The following is a 24,956-nucleotide window of genomic DNA, read 5'->3' on the forward strand; positions in this document are numbered from 1 at the left end:
CGATCTTATATTTTATTATATGGTAATACACCATTGTTTAATTGTATATAGGAAATATCTGATATCTACACTGATTTAACTTTGGTATATTTCTGGGTCTAGCTCCCACTGAGGAGATCTCTCCTGGATCAGGCTCTCGCTGATGGTAGTTTGCTTCACTCTGAGAGGCTTTGCTTGGCAGCTGGTCTTTTCCTATAACTGAGTAGAGCCATCGTTAAATTTTTTTGATTGATTCAGATCATGAGTGATGAGTTTAGTAGTAATCATTTAGTGACCTCTGATGTATAATAAATCTAGCTCCCACTGAGGAGATCTCTCCTGGATCAGGCTCTCGCTGATGGTAGTTTGCTTCACTCTGAGAGGCTTTGCTTGGCAGCTGGTCTTTTCCTATAACTGAGTAGAGCCATCGTTAAATTTTTTTGATTGATTCAGATCATGAGTGATGAGTTTAGTAGTAATCATTTAGTGACCTCTGATGTATAATAAATCTTTTATTCATCTGCAGGAATGACTAGAGAGCATTCCCAGTCAAATAAGTCCAACTCAAGGCTTGTGGTTGTTAAGGCAAAAGATAGCCTTTGGCTGGATGATGATATAAAGGAGGGAGGCTTTTTCCTATCTTTTCTACTATTCATTGATATTTTCTTTCTTTATCCGGTTCTCCTGTATCCCTATACTATTATATGCCTATGATGAACACACTTTAGTTTTTCACATGAATTAAATTCGAAGCTGCAAAATAAAGTAAACTAGTAGTGAAATACTTTACAGGCAAACTTTATTTGTTTGTGAAGTATATGCACATCTGTAGTTCCTTGTAATTTATAATATATTTTAATATATTATATAATATATTATATTTTATATACTGTATATATTATATAATATATTATATTTTATATACTGTATATATTATATTTAATATATTATAATGTATTTTAGCTCAGTGGATGTGGCGTTTGCACACCGCCGCGCTTGGCCGCACGAAGGAAGACTTAGTTTCGAGTCTAGTCGGCGACTAGAGGAAATTTTTCTAAGCCTTTTTTCGACCGGTCCCGAGTTAGTCGATCTCTGGCACGGGCAAGCGGGTTTTTCCTCCCGGAAACTCGGGTTTTTCGTCCTGTAAACTCAAGAAAATCGACCGTAGAACCCACATTATTTCAGACATTAAATATATTGTGTTAGGGTTAGGGACCACGAGATGGCGGCACATTTGAGCCGTCTCTCTTCACTGCGTACCGCTTAATTAGTGATAGCCTTGGGCCATCTGTCTCTGATTGGGTACCAGTGGAGATTGAACTGCCCACTCAGTCTCCAAAAGTTAGATAGGGCTAAATGGCCTCGCCTACTCCCGTATACGGGAATAAAATGGCGTTAGCTGATTTTTTTGATAATGTATTTTAATGAAATAAAATATGTTCGTAAAATATCTTACAGGTTTGAAATACATAAATTGTTCTGCAGTGGCAGCTAAACGCTCACTTAATTTATTATTATTATTATTATTATTCGTGACCCCTCCAAGGAGTCCAAAGATTTATCGCGGGAGGACACCCATTGTAAAACTCTCCGGCTCTACCACCACTATACTGAACCTCTACTATCAATCATCTACATCAACGCCATCTACCGCCCACCACTACCACAACTATTATTTTTTGTCTGTAAATTGTGTTTGTTCTGAAGGGCAGATTTGTCTGTATGCGGGATGAAAATCTCTCTCTCTCTCATCGACTAACTCACCTACCTCAGAAAAAATCCATATAAAAATTCCTCCAGTCATGACGAGAATCGAACTTAGACCTTTTTATATCGAAGGTCGCAACGTACCGTTGTTGTTCCCGTTATGCTACACAGGCGCTTAAAATATATCTATCTAGATTGCAAATCAGTATACCACCACACAAATATACCACCACTCCAATTTATACTCACATCCTGTGATAGTATCTCCCAATCTCTTATTCTTAATTCTTTTATTTATTCTGTCAATACTATTTAATGCAATTATGCCTTGGAACTGTTATAAATTTCTTTTTTATTGTTTACATAATGTTTTGGTTTGTTCTTTAATGCTCACATCCTCAAAAATATCTTACAACAGTCATCTTATCTGCACTTTAAAAAATTCTATAATTTTTGTGTCCAGCTACTTCTGCATTCCTATGCCTGTAATAACACCTCACTAATTATATGTTTCTGTTCGCCACTTTTTCTACCAATACTCTTCTTTACTAGTATCAATGCCTGATTCTTACCTTTACTTTTTCTTTTAAAAAAAAATCAGCTAACGCCTTTTATTCCCTTATAAGGAGTAGGCGAGGCCGTTTTAGTCCTATCTAACTTTTGGAGACTGAGTGAGCAGTTCAATCACCACTGGCAGCCAACCAGAGATAGCTGGCCCAAGGCTATCATTAATTGTCACGCAGTGAAGAGACTGCTAACAAGTGCCGCCATCACGTGATACCTAACACTTACACAGTACACAGTATTTTTAATGCCTGAAAATTCTGTAGGTTCTACGGTCGACTTTCTTGAATTTACAGGACGAAAAACCCGAGCTTCTAGGAGAAAAAACCGGCTTGCCCATGCCAGTGATCGACTAACTCAGAAACCAGTCGAAAAAAGTTAGAAAAAGTTCCTCTTGTCGCCGACTAGAATCGAAATCGTGACACTCTTTCTTTGGGAGGTTTAGCGCTGAGGAATGTAAACACCACTTCCACTGAGCTACACATGCGGTCTTTTATTCCTTCCAGAAATTGATATATCCTTAAATAGTCTATGAAATCTTCTATTATGCACCTATTCTACGAATTTTACCGACCAGTGATTCAAACTTTCACCCTTTCCAATACTACTGCTACTGAGGTATTGTAACTCATTTCTTGATAGGTATCTCTCTCTTTTTTTTACTACTTGTCTTTTCTAATAATCTGATGTCATTCAGCACCTCTGCCCTCTGTCACAGAGTCCCTTCAAATGACTTCAATTATTATACATTTCTTTTCCTATGTCACCTCCAGGGAGTCCAAAGACTCATCGAGGGAGGACACTACTCTACAACTCTCTGTCTTCACCAATAATTTCATCAACTACAAAGAAGTGCAACTACCATCATCATCATCTACACCAACGCCATCTACCATCCACCACCAGTAGTATTTCACAGACAATCACAAACATCAATGCCCACGGCGAGATTCGAACCTGCAGCCTTTGGGCTAGAGAGCGAATACGTTAACCACTCGGCCAACCAGGACGGCATAATATACATTTACATAAATTTCTCTCTCCCCTGAACTTTCACACTGATCTGTATAAAAGTTCAGAGATAGGAGATATTCTTATACAAATAATTTCCCTCTTGTGGTCAACTCATATCTCATTTTACTTCAGCACAACTCGAGCATCAAGTAATAGCATTGCTGCCTCTTCATAATTTACAACTGTCGCATCTTATCATCACATCCACAACTTGAGTCACACGGCTCTTTCACTATTTTGAACGATAAAACTTTTGAAGTTGCATTCATATCCTCTTTTACCTCCATTTCTAGTTATAAAAGTGCTCACATCATTCGTGTTCATTACAGCAACACTTTTTTTCTGTTCTCCAGTAACGTTTATAATTTTATTACCCTAATCACATCATTCTGTTTGACACCACTTAATATTTGACGCAAGATGTGCTCGAAGTGGAAGGAGAGGAAAGGAAATGGGTCAGTTAACTTTCAATTTATCATCAGTGAAGGTGAATCTCACAATCAATTTCTTTTATCAATATATAATTTAAAAGGCAGTAGGACTGTATGTTCTTCGCCTCCTAGTTCATATAGCATGGATAATAAGTTAAACTTGAATAATAAAATCATTTATAATTTTATGTGTGTGTATCGTGCCTCTCCTAAAAGATTATCCGTACACTGTCACTTTTAACTGTGTAAGACTATATTCACTATATATTATTGTGATATGCTTATTATTTAACGTAAATTATTGCATTTAATAATATGTGACGTCATTTCCTTCCCCTGTTCCCTAACGCCAGCAAGTAAACTTGACAACAGATTGTAAATCTTATGGCCAAGATTTATCCGGATATCAACGTATCGTATCGTCAGTTTCAGTGTGTTCGAGATTACATATAACAATATTGCGGTTCAACATCAGTTGTTTTCTCCCCTCTTTTTTTAATTGGGCTTCTGTCCAATGACGATTTCTTTAAATATTGTTCGCTGACTCGTTAGAAAATAGCCATTTAGCTTAAAGCACAGGTGCATTGGTTTAAAGGTAAGATAAATCTGTTTCTGTGAATTCATAATGAAAGCCTTCTAATTAAGGAAGCAGCGTTGTGCTTGTGGAATCGACCGGTAGTAATTGATGTGGTTCTTTGCCTGCAGTGTGTATTTGGCGTGTTGTTCCTTAGTATATCGTTCAAAAAAAAAAAAAAAAAAACATTGTTCCATTTTGCTTTTTCGCGTTATAAAATGACAATCGATAAAAGCTAAATGTAATTAGAGACAAAAACAGCTCTTATCGTTGGTAGTAAGATATGATAAATGAGGATAATTTATAAATGAACCTGAGGGTTCTTGAGGAATAATTGCATTTGCAATTAAAATCCTTGTCAGCTTGAATATGCTGAAAAAACAGTTTAGTATTGAAAATTTTTGTTATTTAACATACGCTTGTGTTTGCATGTTGAATTAATCAACTCACCCGCCTATGGTCGTATTTTATTTTATTTTTTTTTTTAAAGATTTAGTGTGTGTTCAGAATTAACGAGTTTGTTCAGTGCCGAAATAATACTTATCCAGAATATAGTTCTGAAAAAAATATAATAATAATGTAGCATTATTTTTGATAGTCTATTAAATTTTAATCGTTTAAAGAATTAAGTCGATAGCTAGCAGGTAGGAGTGGCAGGAAGGCAGAACGGAGGTGGTTCTGTTTGACTGGATATATATAATCTACTTTTGAATACGTGTACTGAGAATAAATGATTCATTGATTAAAATAATAGAAGGAAGGTACCACATTCATATATAAAACGCATATAAGTAGTGGCAATTGCCCATTTACGATTCAGGCTGCAAGAGGACATAATGATTATTACTAACCATTCTGATCAGAAAAAGCCTAGTATATTTGGATGTCTTGAACTAGACTTATACATAGCTTCTATACAACCAATGCTCTATTGTTTATATCATGGTGTCCAACCTTTTGGCTTACCTGGGCCACATTGAGTGAAAAGGAATTGCCTTGGACTGCATATAAAATGTATAATATAGTTAATGTATATAACTAACAAAACTTCCTTTATTTATTTATTTTTTATTATGACATTAAAAAAAAAGAGGGCAGTATAAACACAAAACTAGTGAGATATTTGGCCTTGTTTACATGAAACCAATGCATCAGTGTCTGGTTGGATCGAAGTGGTTTCAATTTGTAGTGAGCTCTCAAGGTTCTCATCAGAAATTTTTGATCTAACTTTACCCTTCGTATGCTTCATTCTTGAAAATACTATACTTATTAAAACTTATTACTGTGGTTGTTAGGTGTGTTTGCTCTTAGTCATGAATTCTCCACGGGTTTCATTGTACAATAAATTCTTGAAAATGGTTGTTCACAAATGTACGTACTACCAAAAAAGCAATGACATGAATAAAGCTTGATTGTGAAGCGAAGGATATTTTTCTCTCTGAAGATAGATCTTATAAAAATTTAGCAAAGAGACATAAAATTTTTCTTTCAGCCAAAATATCTGATTGCTGCTCTATACATTCCATTTGAAAATTCGAAGGTAATGTATTTGTCGACTGAAAATGGAGTCGCAAATATACAAAAAAAATTAATATTTTTTTCTGAAATCTTGAAACCTATTCTCAAATTCCTGTATCAAAACGGAAAGAAAGAGGGCATATTTGTCACATCACATAATAATGTTAAAAGTTTAAGATCTTATGGGGCCACCCGCAGATTGGACACCCCCTGGTTTATATCATTCATATTTAGTGCAAATTCAGTCTTCATTCATTACCATTATGGGGAAATTCTTAGTGTTTTACTGACCAGTGAACATTAAACCTCTTGACATTCTAAGAGATTCAAATAAAAATATTTATCATATATTACTACAATGCTTTTTGTAGTTAAAGGATTCCAAGTGATATCAGGACCCCTGTCCACTGATTTACATGCCTCTCTTGCACATTTTGGAAAAATGGGACATTGTGTCTTTCAGTGGCAAGAGATCGAAGTTTGATTCTCATTACCAGGGGATTGACAAATCATGTGAAATCCTACTTGCCACGAAAAAAAATGTACTTGGCCAAGTACCCTTCCCCCTCATTTCTTTTTAATGTGATATATCATGTTAGTAAGAGTTCCATAAAGTGATTAGTGGTGCTGTCATTGTTGGGGAACATTTTCTTTGTGTGAGAACCATTCCAAGAAGGAGAAGTCAATAAATAATAAGAATAGGAAGAGCAGTAAAAACAACATTCATATTTTTGGAAAATATACTTTATTTAGTTATTAGAATTATCCTTTATATTATGCATATTCTTCTGTTTTTTAAAGTTAAAATAAAAGTTCAGAAAGGTATTTTTTATTAGATAAAAATATTCTCTTTTGTCCAGTCTACAGCTACTTACCCCTGCAGTACTTTTTCAACTGAAAGTGAGTTAGTCAATCTCACATGGAGGTAAATGGGTTTATTATTATTATTATTATTAAACAAGACCTCATGGAGTCAAAGACTCATCTAGGAGGTCCTTTTATCTCACACACATCTCATCATACCGGGTCTTAAACACATTCAAACTCCTTGCAGACACCACACTCTCAGGCAAGGCATTCCAATCATTCACAACTCTGCACGAAAAAAACCTGCCTCTCACTCCCCTACTCACACCCTCTTTATACAGTTTCCAGGCATGACCTCTGGTTCTCCCCTGATCTCCCACTATTCTCTGTAGAACTTCTCCACCATTGATCCTATAACAACCCCTTACCAACTTGTAGGTCTCTATCATATCTCCCCTCTTCCTTCTCTCCACTAGACTCTGCAAATTACATCTTTTCAATCTTTCCTCATACTCGACATTCCAGAGGTCAGAAACTACCTTAGTCAGTCGCCTTTGGACCCTTTCCAACATCTCTTCATCCTTCTGAAAACCAGGTGACCAAATCTGGGCACAATAGTCCATGTGTGGCCTAATCAAAGCCTTATACAATGGAACAAGAATCTCCCTACTTCTACACGTCAGTGTCCTCCTCATCATTCCCAGAAGTCTTTGTGTTGTCTTCACAATTTTGGCGATGTGTCCCCTAAATTTTAGATCCTTATCCACTATCACTCCCAGATCTCTTATTTCCTCTACTTCCAACAATATATTCTTACCAAGCATAAATTCTGCATCCCATCTTTGTTTTCCAAATTTTAAAACCTTACATTTTGCAACATTGAACTCACATCCCCATTTGCTTGCCCAATCACTCAATTTATTCAAGTCTTCTTGCAAGACCACAACATCTTCACTACTCTTTATGGTTCGTCCCAACTTTGCATCATCTGCAAACAACTGAATATCTCCATCCAAATCTTTGCCAATATCATTAATATACAAGTTAAATAGTAATGGCCCTAAAACAGATCCCTGAGGCACTCCACTAGTGACTTTCCTTTTCCTGGATATTGCACCCCCATACACAACTTGTTGATACCTATCAGATAGCCAGTCTCCAATCCAATGCACTAATCTAATATCCAACCCCATCTGCTCTAGTTTGACTGTCAACTTATCATGAGGTACTCTATCAAAAGCTTTTGCAAAATCCAAATATATTACTGTGTATCCTTCTCCTCTGTCCAAGGAAGCAGTCACTTTATTGTAATAAGTAAGTAGATTACTAAAACACGACCTCCCTTTAGCAAATCCATGCTGTCCATCAAAGATTATACCATTGTTGTCAACCCAACTCTGGATCCTAGTTCTCACAAGCTTCTCCAACAACTTAACCACAACACCTGACACACAGATAGGCCTATAGTTTGATGCTTGAGTTCGATCACCTCCTTTATGAAGTGGCACAATCTTGCCCTCCTTCCACTCTTTAGGGATTTGACCAAGTGCAAGACTCGTATTAAAAAAATATGTCAAGGCAGGTGTCAACTCTCTGGCACATTCCTTCAGAATACGCGGTGATATATTATCAAGTCCCACAGCCTTATTTACATCTAGTTTACTCAACTCCCCAAACACCTCTTCCTCACTTACAGTCAGTCTCTCCTCCCCATCATCAACTGCTCTTAATCTCTCCATGAAGTCACATTCACAAGATTGAAAGATCTTTATGAACTGTTCATTAAGTATCTCCACCACACATTCTGCAACAGCTGTCTTTATACCATTTCCTCCAATCAATGTCATCCTTCCATAATCATTCTTTCTTTTGCTGGCTACATATTGAAAGAACTCCCTAGGATTCTTTTTAGCTTCATTAGCTAACTGCTGTTCATACCTCTCTTTAGCTACTCTCACCAACCAAGTCACTCTCCTTGCCTGGTCTTTGTAGAACTCATGAAATTGGTTACTTCCACTTCTCTTATGCTGCCTCCACAATGCCCTTTTTCTCTGTATTGCATGCTTAATCTCTTTATTCATCCATCTCACACCTAACTTATTTAACCTTCTCACCCGTGGTATACATTTAGACATTGCATCCACTAAATATTTTTTGAAAATCCTCCAAGCTGCATTGATCTCTTTTCCAGCTAACTCCTCATTCCATGCTACACCTGCAAGCTGTCTCCTGAGCTCTTCATAATCACCCCCCTTGTAGTTCCACATATACCCTTTTTTCACTGGGGTCCTTGCACTGCTGGCAACCACCCAAGTAATCACCTCATGGTCACTTTCACCAATTGGTGGATGATTTGATACCTCATTGATAATTACATCCTCCGATGAGATGACCAAATCCAAGACCCTTAATCCTCTTGTGCCCTCTGTTACGTACTGTCTGAGGTAGTTATCCCTCAAAAACTCAAGAAACTCATTTTCTTTACTTCCAGTTGCTATCTCTTCATTCCAGTCTATATTGCCATAATTAAAATCACCCATAATGATCACCCTTTTCTTATTTGCTTGGCTTATTTGACTATACATTTCACTATCACCACCATCCACATTACCAGGTCTATAACAACATCCCACCAAGTATTTGATTCTATTCACCTCTATCTCACACCATACTGCCTCAAAACCACTGGCCCCATTTCCCTCTTGCATCTCTACCTTGTATGGACATAACTCTTTCTCTATCATCAATAGCACTCCCCCTCCCTTTTTACCCCTTCTATCCTCACGAAACACATCATACCTTTCCATCTCTATTCCTGTCAGGATGTCATCCTCATCTAACCATGTCTCACTTATTCCGACAATCTCTGGGTGCACAGACGCAATTAGTGCAACCATTTCATCCGCCTTGTTTCTTATACTTCTAGCATTGGTATACAAACACAACAACTCATTTCTGGATCTACAGCTAGTTCCACTGATACCACTCACTCGATGTGATCTCTCCATGCTGGACTGGGGCCATTTCCCTTTCTGCTTCTTCATTTTAGAACCCTTTGCAATTCCATCTGTTTCCTTTTGATCTGTTGTTTTGTCTCCCTGAAACTTGGATTTTTCATCCTGCATACAGGCAGATTAGCCAGAGAACACACATAATCAGAAAAAAAAAGGAATATGAATGGCACATTAAGTTTAATAACTATGGTAAAGCCGGCCTTTCTGATTATGCCTTTACATACAATTGACTGGAAAAGCATCTGTTGTTTACATCACACCAAAACGTAAATTTAAGGAGGCCTGTGAAATTCTTATCAACCACCCTAATCTTAACAATAATGATGATCTAAAAATCCCAAATATAAGGAAGGCATATATTCTACCTGCATAACCTTTCTCCCTAAGAGTTTATTATAAATAGGTATAGGTAATCTAGGATCTTAAATCTAATATAACAATTCTCATGTTAAATTAGGACATCACTTTTGCTGTAATAAAACTGTCTATATGAAAAAGTTTTTTTCTCTGATGTTGTCATAAACAGAATATAGCTTTGATGTAGTTATTTTATTTTTTTTCACTAGAGGTCAGGCTAATAGATAACTGTTGTATACTCCAGATGATGACCTTAATATGAAGGTCGAAACGTTGGGAAATTAAAATAATTATTTCTAACATGGTTATAGTCTCCATAATTTGTCTGAAATGACTGAAAACTGACTGCATCCTGAATGGCAAATCTATAGAACAAGTAAAACATTTCAGCTATTTTGACACAATTTTTATTGATAATGACAAATTAAATACGGAATTGCACAACAAAATTATCAAATCTGGTATGGTAGGTATAAATTTATATATGAATAAGAGAAATTAGTCAAAACATGAAACTAACTGTATACAAGAGTGTTCAAACCAATTTAACTTATCAATTTGAAATCTGAGTTAGAAATAAAACTTGATTGAAGACTGGAGACCACAGATGGCAATATCATATTATAAACAGATATTAGGAAAGCACTTGACGTTGTTAGCATTCAGGAATTTGTTAGTAGACCTAATCTCAGTAGATATGGTCACTTAAACAGAACGGGAGAGGAAAGGTTAGCAAAACAAGTGTTTGCCAGGATGGCAGGAAAAGACCCAGAGGAAGACAAAGATCTAGGTGGATTGATGAAGTAAAAAGTGCCTTCAAGATAGAAATATAAAATCTAATAATATTATGGTCTCTCTAGATTTTATATTTCTAGTGGGATTCTTGACAGGCAACAGATTAATTTGGAGGAGAATTGTAGATAAAAAGTTAATAATTATGTAAATTTTTCATGGAGTACTATTATAATATCCTGTATACCTCCGGTATATGTCAGCAGTTTGATGGTTATATATAATTATTGATAAGAAAATAAAAATGATTATGTAATATATAATATGCTTAGCAGCAATAATAAGCTGTATTCCATGAGTGAAGAAAAGGGCACAATTTGATGTAAAGTTGATGACAAACAATATCAAACAGGAACTGCAGCTGAAAAAGAGGTTATGAAGAGATATAAAGGTGGAGAGCAGATGCATGAAGAATATATGACTCAGGCCAGAAGAGTGACTAATATGATAAGGAAGGTGAAACTGGATTATGAGACGAGATCGGCACTAAGATTCAAAGATCATCCTTGAATTTTTTAGCTATGTGGCCAGTAGGAGGAGAATTGTGGAAGAATGACATTGCGGGATAAAAAGGAATAGAGTGACTGATGCAGAGGACATAGTGGAGTTGTCCAATAAACACTTTATTGGAGGTTTCATCCTGGAGAAGCAAGTTTTAATACTAGAGGGATAAGGCAGGTTCGAGGTTTAGAAGTGCAAGATGAAGTGTATCCTGTTTCAAATACTGAGTGCTCCAGATGTCAGTAAAGCTGTGGGACTGGATGGTATTTCACCACAGGTTTTGAGAGAATGTGTTAAAAAACTGACAGCTCCATTGACCTGGCTTTTCAATGAAAGAAGTCTGGCTACAAGAAAGTTACCCAGGGAATGGAAGGAAGGTAAGATAGTGCCATTGCATAAGGGTGGTAGCAGACTGGAAGTGTCTAATTATAGGCCAGTTGTGTTTCATCAGTAGTTGTTAAAATCTTATCAACCACCTGTGACCATATATAGCTTTGGACAGATGAGGGTAATGTTATCTGTGAGAGTCAACATGGATTTGTTAAGGGGGGTACTCTTGCTTTAGTAATATGATTGCCTTTTATAATCAAGTGACAAGAGCAGTTGATGAGGGAAAGGCATATACTGCCATTTTTTTGGATTTTGCAAAGGCATTTGACAGGGTGCCACATGATAAGCTGCAGCACATGGGTTTAGATGCCGGGTTAGTCAACTGGATTCAGGATTGGCTGTCTGATAGGTATCAGAGAGTTGTGTATGGTGGAGCAGTATCAAGGAGGCAGAAGGTTACAATTGGGGTTCCACAGGGCTCAGTACTGGGACCTGTATTGTTTAATCTTTATATGAATGACATTGGCAAGGGGATATTCAGTTGTTTGCAGATGGTGTGAAGCTGGTTAGGGTTATTAGTAATAGTGCAGATGTGGCAGCCCTTCAAGAGTATTTGAATAAACCAGACAGATGAATGGGGATGTTGGTGTAATGCAGCAAAATGTATAGTCTTGAAGTTTATGATACATCGATAGGAGGCTGTATACTCAATTGGAGGAGCTGTACTGGAGGAAGTAGGGTAGACAAGAGATCTGGGGGGGGGGGTGGGGGGTGATGACTGATAGAAAACTGAAATTCGGGGAACATTTTGCAAAGATGGTGAAAAGTAACCCAGAGGATTGCTGCAATACTGAGAAGGACGCTAACCTGCAGAGATAAGAGTTATCATTCCATTGTATAAGACCCTGATCAGACCACACTTAAGACTATTATTCTCAAATTTGGTCTCCAGGATTTGAAGGGGATAAATTAACTGTGGAAAGGGTATGGAGGTGGATAACAAAGATGGTTTCAGGACTGTACAATGTTAGTTATGAGGATCAGCTGAGGGAAAGTGGACTGCAGAGTTTGGTAGAAAGAAAAAGGAGAGGTGATATGATTGAGACTTTTTAAACTGTTGAGAGGTAGTTACAGGGTTGACACTGCGGAGTTCTTTCGCTTGGTGGAACTGTGGAAGGAGCCATGACAAGGAAGTTTTGCAACTTCCATCCTTGGAACTTGCAAAAGGAAGCTGTGAGCAAGAGGGTGAGGAGTGGTTTCTTTGCATAAAGGCTGGTTGAATCATGGAATGCATTGCCTGATAGTGATGAGAGCAAGAATGGTCAAGGAGTGGTATGATAGACTTTGTGTTTCCTAGGAAGGACCTCTCAAGATGAGTCTTTTGACTCCATGGAGGCCTGAATAATAATGATAATATTAGCACGAGACTTAAATGCAAGAATCAGAAACACAAAAATTAATAATAATAATATAGGAATATATGGAGAACATACTCTAAACAAGAATGGTAAAAAATTAATTGACTTTGTAGTTTATAATAACCTTAAAATAATGAATTCTTCCTATAAACATAAAGACATAAATAAATATAGATGTTAGAGTTCACAGAGGATATGAAATAGGTAGTGACCACTTCCTCGTTAAAATAAAATTAAGATTGCCACCTGCATGGCTACAAATAACAAGAACAGAAAGAAAATTTAAAACGTTTGTTTATAAAACTAGATTATTAAATAATACAAATATACAATGACTATATGAACAAAGAATTAACCAATATTTAGATAAAATAAAATGTAGAAATAGAATGGCTTAATATAAAAACGATCAGCAAATGAAAGCTTAGGAAAGACTAAAAAATTCAATGAAAAGAAAAAAACTGAAGATATGGGACAATACAACGCAAAGAAATAATCAAATGAAAAAAGAAGCGTATCATAAATGGTTAAGTAGTAAAAAGATTAGAAGATGAAATAGAAAATATAAGATTAAGAGCCATAGCTAAAAGAGAAGTCAGAAAAAAGACGTAGAGAATCATGGAACAAATTTGTTTCTAATTTAGAACATGATTTATATAAAATAAGACCCAATGTATATAAGATTTTGAAACATCTCAGTAGAGATACTAAAGAAAGCGTAAAATGAAAGACTTAATTGAAACTAGAAAAATTTCTAAATTTCTATACAGAATTGTGGATTGATAAATATTTTAAAAAAAAGATAACTGGCAAACATTGATTGAAAGTTAAAAGGAAATAACTAAAGAAGAATTAGAAATCAGCCTGAAAGAAACAAGAAATGGAAAATCACCTGGAGAAGATAAGTTAGGTTCAGAATTATATAAATATTATTATTATTATATCACACCTCCAGGGAGTCCAAAGACTCATAGGGAGGGCATCAACTCTTTATCTCACTACGCCACAAACTTTCGGCATCTGACACCAACGCCATCTACCGATGACTACCACCAGTAGTGCTTTCACAGACAATTAGAAACATCCATGCCCACGGTGGGATTCGAACCTGCAGCCTTTTGGCTGGAGAGAGAGCAGATACGCTAACCACTCGGCTAACCAGGCCAGCAATATGCAGGAATAAGTTCAAAGAAAGACTTAGTATTTTTAAATAAAATCCATTCAACAAGTAACCCACCAATAGAATGGAAAAAAGCAATAGTGATCACTATCTTTAAAAAAGATAGTGATTTAGAGATGACCCTAAAAATTATAGAGGTACAAGTATTGTAAATTCCTGTTACACAATATAGCAGAATTTTAAATAACAAACGAATAAAATATTCTCAAAGCTTTATTTTAGAAGTACAAAATGGATTTAGAAAAGGACAATCATGTATAGACCTGGCCTTTTGTCTAAAATTAATAATAGAGAAAAGAAGAGAATACAATTTAGAAACACAGATTACATTTATTGACTTTGAAAAAGCATTTTAACAAAGTTAAAAGAAGCATTTTATTTAACATGCTAAAAGAAAGACAAATACCAAATAATATTCTAAAAGCTATCATAAGTATATATGAAAATAATCAAATACAAATGAGATTAAATTAGGAACTATCATATCCAAGAGAGATAAACCAAGGAGTCTGACACGGATGTTCCCTTTCAGCAACTCTTGAAAATTTATCTAAATGAAATAATAATAAAATGGAATAAAAAATTTCCATCAAGGTATTAAACTTTCTCATACTGTGAAAACACTCTCCTTTTTGCTGATGACCAAATAATAATTACAAATTCTGAAGATAATTTATAGAAAGATATTTTAAATTTAAATGAAATAGCCAAAGATTATGGATTAATATCAACAGAAAAATCAAAAACGATGGCTTTCAAAGGACAAAATCTATTAAGAACTAAAATAGTAATAGATAACAAGATTTTAGAACAGGTGAATTCATTTAACTACCTAGGATGTATGATTACATATGAAAATGAAAAAAAAAAGATATAAACCTAAAAATTGCAAAATATTTTAAAATAACAGGTGTAATTAACTATTTAAACCTAACCTAGTTCAAAAACAAGCCAGATTAAAAGTATACAATACATTAGCCCTACAAGTCCTATTTGTATGGAAGTGAAATTTAGACAATAAAACAAAAAGACAAATGAAGATTAATAACAGCTGAAATGAAGTTTAAGAGAAACTGCAAAACATATTCTATTTGATCACAAAAGAAATGATGAAAGAATTAAACCAGGAATCAGTAATAGGAAAAATATAAAAATAAATGGATGGAACACATTCTTCTTCTTCTTCTGCAGCTTCTCCCACTTAAGTGGGGTCACTGTTTGTAATGAGTCTCCTCCACACCTTCCTGTCTTGGGCTGTCACCACATCCAAGTTCTTTATCTTCAAGTCCTCTTCTACCAGCTCCCTCCATCTCTTCTTTGGCCGCCCACGCTTCCACCTTCCTTGCACATCCATCTGCATGACCCTTCTTCCCACATATTCATCCTCCCTCCTCATCACATGACCAAACAATCTCAACCTTGCCTCCTGTATTTTTGCTCCTAAGTTCGTAACTTTCACTGTTCCCCTGACATAGTCATTTCTCAGACGATCCTTTCTGGTCACACTGCACATCCACCTAAGCATTCTCATCTCTGCTACTTCCATCCTGCTGATGTTATTTTTCCTCAGGGCTAGAGTTTCTGTAGCATATGTCATAGCTGGCCTCACTACTGTCCTATAAATTTTGCCTTTCAGATTGATCGGCACCCATTCAAACATTGGGTGGAACACATTCAAAGAGTGAAAACAAAGATTGCCAAAACAAGCCTTAAAATACAAAGCAATAGAAAAAAGAAAACCAGGACGTCCTCTGAAGAGATTCAACAATGACTTCTAAGGCCAGAACATGCCACTCTAAGCCTAAGTCCTTGAAAAGCATGATGATGATATATTTGTTGATTTGATTGATTTACTAAAGAAAGGACTTTCTCAAATTTTTGATATGTAAACAGTCATTCTGATTCCAGTTCAGATGTAATTGCTCTTCAGTACTCTTTGAATTTAAAATGATATTTTTGTAAGAAATAGATCTTTGACCTGAAGATTCTGTGATCTATGTTGATTCCATTCTGGACCAGTCATGGTGGATTTCTTAAAACAGATGTAGGAATCTGTTGGACAGATCCATCTCTCTTACATGTGATATTTCAAATTTGATTTCTAAGATAGCCAAAGCTAGTATATTGCGCTAACTTGAAGTGGAATGACTATTTCCTTACCAAAAAGTAGAGAAAGTCTTATCCTTAGTAACTAAGTAAGTTTTTGTTTGTTAACTTCATATCAGTTGTAATATGAGAGGGGGAGGAGAGGAGACTGAAAACTTCTGATGAACACTTAGAACAAGGGTCGGCAAACCGGGATAAATTACCGAAGTGGGGTAGAAATGAAATTCTTGGGGGTAATGAAGACTCAATAGGCATAAATAAAATTATATAAAAGGCACGTTCCGTGTTACGACAGAAATTTTTCTTCTGGCAACACTGCATCTGGCCAATGTAATATGTGTTTAGGAGACGTCACGCCATGTTGAACTCCAAACAATTTGTTTGCTAAGGTGTTGTCAAGTGGCTAGACAGATATTATTTGTCAGTTGTCTATTACCTGCCTTAACCTTATTTTTGACACGTGCTTTTGCTTTGTTTAAGTCGATTTAAGTAGTTATTTAATTTAATTTATTTCAATAGTTCTATTTTAAGTGTAAGATTTTCATTTATTAACCATATTTTAGTTTTATGTTAGTTCGATAAGTTGATTAATATATTTTCTCCTTGCTCGATTAATTTTCGATGGTTAATAAAATAATTAAATACTGCCTTCATCTTGAGGACATGTCTTAGTGCCACGTTTACCAATTAAATTATTGTAAATTTAAATGAACTTTAAAAAACTTAAATTCAGTCTGTCTTTTTTTACCCTTCAGATGATATTGACTAGAAAAAGAATATGCTAGGAAGAGTTCCTCAATTATGGGTTTACACAAATAGAAGACAAAGGAATAATGAAACCACAGTGTGTTGTCTGTTTGAAAGTACTAACTGCAGACTCTTTCAAAAAGAGTCAATTGAAGAAACACTTGGATAATTTGCACCCACATCTGTCTTCGAAACCATGGGAATACTGTGTAAATTTGGAAATGTCTGTCAAAAGGTAGACTGGACAGCAACTTGAGAGGTACATTCGATCAATGTTCAGCATCAAAGGCTAGCTTTGAAGTGGCCTGGTTGATTGCCCGAAACAAGAAACCATATGCTATTGGTGAAGAATTGGTTAAACCAGAAGCTTCGGAAATTGCAAAGATTATGTGTGGTCAGAAAGAAGCCATGAAACTAAATTCAGTGCCCTTGTCTGCAAAAGTTATGAAAGAAAGAATTCCTAGTTTAGCAGAAAATATGAGGGAACAAGTTATTTCTTCAATAAAAGAGAGTAAATGCTTGGCTATTCGGCTTGATGAGACTACAGATGTCAGTAGTAATTCGCAGCTTATAGTGTATGCTCGCTACAAAGGTTTACATGCAATTGAAGAGGATTTGTTTTGTTCTCTTCTCAAATTGCGATCTCATGGAATTGATGTCTTCAATAAAGTTAATGAATACTTTAATAACGTTAATTTAAAGTTGGAAGACTGCATTGCTGTGTCTGTTGATGGTACTCCAGCTATGTTGGGTCATGCAAGTGGTTTTTTGACTTTGGCGAGAGAGAATAATCCAAAAATTGAAGTTAACCACTATATGATCCGTCGCCAGGCACTGCTTGTGAAACATTTGGAACCTGCACTGGAAGCCGTCATGCATGATGTTATCAAGGTGGTCAAAGGACATGCACTAAACACGCGACTATTTTATGAATTATGTAAAGATGGTGAGGCCGAATATACAGACCTACTTTATCATACAGAAGTGAGGTGGCTCTCACGTGGAAATGTTCTGAACCGAGTGTGGGCTCTCAAAACTGAACTTGAAATTTTTATGGTTGATCAAAAGCATGTTCTCGCAGATAAGTTTACAAACTCCTCGTGAGTTGCACATCTCACATATTTAGCTGATATTTTTGAGTATGTGAATGCATTAAACAAAGAATTGCAAGGAAAAAACATCAATATAATTTCAGCCAGAGAAAAGATTTCAGGGGTTTGTATCAAAGCTTTTATATTGGAGACAGAAAGCAGAACAAAGCAAGAATGCTGCCTTTTCAAAAGTTAACTTTGTTTTTGGAAGATTGTGAAAATATAACTTTTGATGACATTCAAGGATACAGTTATAAGGCATCTTACCAAACTCAAAGAGAGGTTCTCTGATTACTTTCCAGATCTTGATTCACATACTGTCAGTTGGGTTGTAGATCCCTTTAAATGTGAAATTGCTGATGTACCAGAAGATCCTGAAGGGTTGGCAGAGGCACTTCTTGAACTTTGATCCACATATTGAATTTGAAAACAAAGCAGATCTGTCATATTTTTGGATGTCAGTAGCTGCAAAGGCTTTCAAAATTGCACATGAGGAGGCAGTCAAAAAGTTGCTGCCTTTTTCAACAACCTATCTTTGCAAACAAGGATTTTCCACTCTAATGAACATGAAAACAAAGCAGAGACATCGATTTGACCCCGGAGACAGTATCCAAATTGCTGTGTCATCAAAATGCCCCAATTTTGATGTTATTGTATCAAAAATGAAACATAATTTATCCAAAACCTGAAGTGAAAAAGTTTTCAAAGAAATCCTTTTGTTTCATAATGAGGATATTAATTTATTTTATCGCATTTATTTTATATTTTTTATATTTATAATTGTATTCTCCATATAAATAGATTCAATAAACCTTTTGAATTTAAATAATCTATGATTTTCTCCCTTTCAAATCAAGAGGGTAACATCACCATAAATAAATATATTTTGGGGTAATAGGTAAAAAAGTTCCCTTACCCCTGACATAGAACAAAAATGACTGGTTTGTGCAACAAGGGAAAGACACTTTTCCTCAGAGGATTGCAAATGATACAGCAGTATATGTGGAGAATATGTAGAATAATGAGCAAGTTACATGGTTCTACCTCAATTCCTTCATGGTCGTTATCATAACTTCTCAGCACACCCTCATATATCATCTTTAACGCATGGCTTATATCTCACTTATAAAATCCATTATTGTTCTGCCCTTTTTTGAATTGCCATTTATGCTGAAGATGATCTGTAAATTTTAGATCAAAACATCATTGAATATACATTATTAATACCGTTACATTGTGCTTATTTGTTTTGTAGTTTGTTTTTTATGGCACAAGTGTTACTTAAAACTAGGTTTGAAGGTCGGCACCACCATCATAAGAAGCATGAATGTTAAAGTAGTGGAGCTAGTAGAATAATTACAGCAGTATCATGTTAACATTATTGATATTAAAGAAAAACTGGTGCTTAAAACTGCTTACTGGTTGTGTTTACTGTTGGAAAGCACAACTACTTGTACGTTTCCTTGATCAGTATCACCAAAATATATAGCATCATACTATAATAATTGTGATGCTTTATTTTGGATCAATAGTAAACACAACCAGCAAGCAATTTTAAGCAGTGATAAAAAGGTAAATTTAATGTATAATGTATTGGTCTCTTAGCCCTAATTGCATTGGCCATAATTCTAGTGATTGTCACAGAACAAGTAATGATGAAATATTTGCATTAAAGTAAATTACGTGTAAGATAACAACATATAGACTTCTGATCATGCCGAAACTATTCTCAAATGATGATGATGATGATCAATTTCCTGTTATGTATCCTCAAGGGCTACTATGACAGCACTTACATGATTACGTTTACATTATTATTAATCCTCTATCAGCAATTTTCCTCTATGTTAGTCTATTATAGACTAACATAAAGGAAATCCATATAGACCTTGGTCTTTCTCTGGGTCTTTCCTGCCATCTTCACATCAAACACATTTTGTTAACCTTTCCTTACTCATTCTATTCACGTGGGCCTACTACCTTGGATTAGTTCAGCTCACATATTCTAAAATTCTAACAATGTCAAGTTCCGTTCTAATATCATAATTTTTAATGATTCTGCCATTGGTGTCATCTGTTAAATCACGTTTACTTTGTACCCTCATACCTGTAGTCTCTAGCCTCTGATGGAGTGCTTGATTTCTAACCCAGTTCTCAGATCCATAACTCAAAACTAGTTTGAACATTGTCTTGCACCTTGTGGGAGCCTACACAGTTGGTACTTCTGCCATCTCATTGTGAACACAAAATACTTACTGTCTTCCTTCCTTAACGGGATCTGATAGTAACCTGAATTCAAATCTAGTTTCGAGAAGTATTTTGCATTTTCCAGTCCTCAGCAGCTCTTTTATTTTGCATAATGGGAAGTCAATTGGCCTAGTGACCTTGTTCATTTCTCAAGTCCAGAACGAATCTAAGACTGCCATTGGATTTCTGTACTAGAATATAAGGGCTGTTCCATTGGGAGTTTGATTTCTCAGTTATCCCTTCCTCTTCGTATTCCTGCAGCATCACTTGGAGTTTTCCATTTAATTAGTGTCTGATATTGTTTGATGTGAACAGGATTTTTTGTAGTGATTTGGACGGCATGATCCACTAAATCCTTACAGGACAATGAGGTGATCTCTTCAGTAAAAACCCAATTGTACTTCTGGAACACTGTGTGTAGGAACTTCTCAATCACCCTCTTTTCTTCCGTAGAAGTATTTTGACCGTTTCTTATTAACTCCTCCCTCCCTCCAATCAGGACCTTCCTCTGTCTGCTTTGCTACTTTAATCTCCAGCGCTACACTTGTCTCACCTTCATTCTGACGTTGTTTCTCCCTGAGACTGGGATTTGGTCTAAACTCTTTCCCACAAAGAGACACAGTGCCTGTGGTAAAATTGCATGCAAACTTTCTTAGGAAATCAATGCCTAAGATTATGTGATCAGTTGTGTTTGTGGTTTTAGGGAGAACAATTAATTTGTGAAACAAGTTCAATTGAACCTAGGCAGAGTGATGACCACACTTAACTTTGTAGTAGTGTGGAGCTCTGTTTTTGCCACTCCCGAAAGTTTGATCGGATGGGCTAGTTCAATGACCTGGTTGGGAATTAGGCTCCTTAGTTTTGAAAATAACGGCCAAGAGATAACAGACATGGGCTCCTGTGTCTAGGAGAACTTTACAGGGTGTATCTGTTATTAGGCCATGCACGGTCGTTAGTAACTCTTCCTGCCCCTAAGTCATTCCATTCACGCTTAGCATTCTATGTTTTTCTGTGCAGAATCTCCTTGTCTTATTATTGACATTTAATTTAGTAATTTTGCACGTTCCTTTTAATTTAGCACCAACTCCTTTTCTTATTGGGTCCCCTTGTTCCTCTCTCTTATATACCCTTAAGTTCTCTGCTATCTGTTCCAACTTCTTTTTTATTTCCTCCTCATGAGGTTTCAATTCCACTTTAATCAGGTCTTTTACCTGTTCTATGCTGAGTGGTTCTTGTGATTTTTGCATGGAATTTTGTGCAGTGAGGCGCGAAACTTCGAAACCCTTCCTATTTCCAATTTCCGTTTGTGTATTTGGATCTACCATCTTTAAGCCATTGAATGAAATTTTGGCTGAATCTGGGGGTCTTTCTTGTCTAAAGTCAAGGGAGTGTCTAATTTCTCTTAGTCTATCTTCCCTGTCCTTTACTGCGATGTAGCATTCTTGTAAGTTGTTTATTCTTTTTTTTGTATGCCACTTTCCTGAACTCCTCTTTTACTCCCAGTCTAAACTGAATGAAGACTACCCATTCAGGATGGCTTTTTTCTTCACTGGACACTCTCAAGCTTTTAGCTAAAGTGAGCAGCCTATTGTAATAATCAGTGATATTCTTTTTTCTCGTCTACATTTTTGCAGCATCCACAGGTTCGGACCCACACTTCTAACTTTGGAAAACTGAGATATCAGGGTATCCTTGAATTTATTGTATTCCAGTGTCTCTCAGTATGGGAGAGGAATACAAAAAATTCTTGGCCCTGCCAATCAATTTATTTCCTAATATTAGAAGCTGGAAGTCTGACCAGTTTCTGACATTCCTTAACCCCTCTACAAACTTGAAGGGACAACACATCATCGTGGTCCTCTCCAGAGAATCGAGGGATGATGAGGTGAGGATTTACTGTTCTAAAGAACTCTCTATCCCCCATCGTGTTAGTACTAGTGGCTCCCGAATCAATGTTATTCACATTCACAGTTCTTAAAAAAATATTTTACACTATATATATACACACACACACACTTTCTATTTAGTTGCCTGATCTTTATTTACAAAACTGTTCCAATCCACGATTTTTATTTTAATTACTGTGGATTTTATCATATCGGCTATTGTGCCATTGTAACGCTAGCTTATTTAATGGTTATTTTAATATCTTTACTATTCTACACGTTTTTTTTTTAATATATTTTCCTTTTTTACTCTACTTCCTCTGTCTTACTATTGTTTATCCACCTTTCTCATTCACCTAGTCGTATGCCAATGAACACTGGAAATTTTATTTGTTAAGACTGTTCCACCAGTATTTCTATATCGGCATAAGACTCAGTAATGCGTCCAGTAGATCTCTCTATTACTAGCATAAATTCCTTCAATAAAGTTTACATAAACAGTCGTGGTTTCTAAAGTACTTCAACTACGCTTGATATGCCTTAGTTGTTTCCTGCTCACAAGTCCGAGTTTATTTAGGAACAGTGCATTGTAATTTAAAGAATCAGGCGGCACTCTATTGACATATAAATAAAACACATTTATTTACATTGATATCAAAGTACATTAAACAATGGGGAGGTTACTCTCTCTACCTATCCATTAGACTTTCAGCATAAAGAAACAAACTTTCCCTTTTCAATACTAATTAACTATACAATACAATTACTCAATTACTTCTCTGCTTATTAAATCAAATTATTGAAAACTCTGATTTACTCATTAAGAGGTTAGTTAACTATGCCAATTTATTTCACATATCTTATGCCAATCATTACCATTCCAAATAACTCTCTTATGGACACTTCTTATTACTATTAAACTAATTCTTATCAGTCCATCTATAACATATCTTCTAGATTATAAAAGGAAATGTACAAAAAAAAAATAGAACAAACTTACAGAGACTCAGTATCGCACATTCAATCAAAAGTCTTGCTCTTTTTTCTTTGATCTTCCGTGACAAAAAGATTTCCGAAGGACACTTGGCTCGGGTATTTACATCGGCCGTTCTCTCATCATTCCCAATTTTCTCCTCTGGCATTGGCTCGCCGTAACGTCCGGTCCTCTGGTTCCCACTCCTGATTTCTTCTGATTCTAACTGCCGCCGACTGCCCCCCCCCCGATATTCGGCTCAGTCCCTTTTTATTACACCTTCTCCAGGACCTTGCACGAAATGTAGTAACCCACGAAGAATTCGGCACACTCCTTGCTCTTCTTTTAAGACCAACCCGTTCTTTCTTCTCCTCTGTGCATTCCTTTGATTGTATCTTGTCGTGCAGCAGAAACTTTCAGATCTCTCAGGCACTGACTTTGAAGGTGTTTGTGTGCAGTTCGTAAGCAACGTTCTCATACACTAAAATTGTAAACAACTTTCTTATGCCCTCGTATAGAGCTATTATACAAAGTTTCATGGCAAAGCATTGCCTTTGTTTTTGACATTCTAAAGTATTCTTGTTAAAGGATACAGTTAATTCCCATAGGGTTATTTCCAGTAATATTTAGCATAAAACATATAACGATAAACAAGATTATTTTTGTAACATTCTCATGGGACTTGACCTCTGTAAAAATCAATGTAAAAGCGCTTTGGTATTTGCAAGCTGCATCAAGTTTTACAGTGGTGATACTAAGGTGGAAGTAATGGAGAAGTTATATTTACTTATACGAGTTGCCAAAAGGTGTCTCACCTTATTATTAAATTACTCTTTATTGACGAGACCTCAATAAAGGTCGAAACCGGTCTGGGTAGTGGCCCTTCCCTTAATGCATAGCATTATACATGTGTGCAAGGAGATGTGTTTTGCATTATTGGAGATACTAAGACAAGTAGAGATTAGAGCTTGTCCACCTTTGCCACGAGTTACCTCAGTCCTGAAACTACTTCAGGCGCAAACTTTGTTTGCTTACACTTAGATAAAGGATTAAACTAAATTTATTATAGTATAACCAAGGGAAAAAACTTTCAACATCTTTCTCTAAATCCAGAGTAATTTAATAATAAGGTGAGACACCTTTTGGCAACTCTTATAGGTAAATACGACTTCTCCATTACTTCCACCTTAGTATCGCCACCTCTGGGTCTGGCTCCCACTGACGAGACCTCAATAAAGGTCGAAACCGGTCTGGGTAGTGGCCCTTCCCTTAATGCATAGCATTATACATACCTGCAAGGAGATGTGCTTTGCATTAGGGGAGATACTAAGACAAGTAGTGATGATAGCTTGGTCCACCTTTACCACCAGTTGCCTCAGTCCTGAAGATACTTCAGGTGCAAACTTTGTTTGCTTACACTTGGATAAAGGATTAAACTAAATTTATTATAGTCTGACCAAGTGGGAAAAAACTTCCAACAGACAGACAATGCATTTAGAAAAAAGCTGAAAATTTATTCTCCACTTGTCTCTGTTAACTTGCCTGTGGCAAGTGGATTTCTGGAGCCCTGTCTGTAACTAATATTTTCTCTCAACCATGTTTCACTGTTATCTGTAATTTTTGGGATAGTCAGGCTGACTAATGCCATAAACTCTTCTTCCTTATTTCCGATACTTCTGGCATTCGTGTACATGCGTTTCAACATCCCCTTGTACCAACA

The 24,956-nt window shown here is 36.1% G+C and overlaps 2 protein-coding genes across 2 annotated transcripts in view; both read left to right on the forward strand.

Moving 5' to 3' along the window:
• The first annotated feature begins 4,063 nt into the window (after positions 1-4,063).
• The window catches only part of LOC150102637 (synaptosomal-associated protein 25-like), a 175,907-nt gene continuing 155,014 nt past the window's right edge, over positions 4,064-24,956 (forward strand). The window contains exon 1 of the mRNA XM_090398656.1: positions 4,064-4,290. The gene's annotated coding sequence lies outside the window, so the exon portion shown is untranslated. The remainder of the gene's footprint in view (positions 4,291-24,956) is intronic.
• Positions 17,427-18,143, forward strand: LOC150102638 (protein ZBED8-like). The gene has a single exon (XM_090398719.1). It carries the CDS (start codon positions 17,427-17,429, stop codon positions 18,141-18,143), a length of 717 nt encoding a protein of 238 aa, XP_090254845.1.

The sequence above is a fragment of the Typopeltis vanoorti genome, chromosome 10 (genome assembly GCF_054136105.1).
Source record: "Typopeltis vanoorti isolate ZY-2024b chromosome 10, IOZ_Tvanoo_1.0, whole genome shotgun sequence".
Lineage (NCBI taxonomy): Eukaryota > Metazoa > Arthropoda > Arachnida > Uropygi > Thelyphonidae > Typopeltis > Typopeltis vanoorti.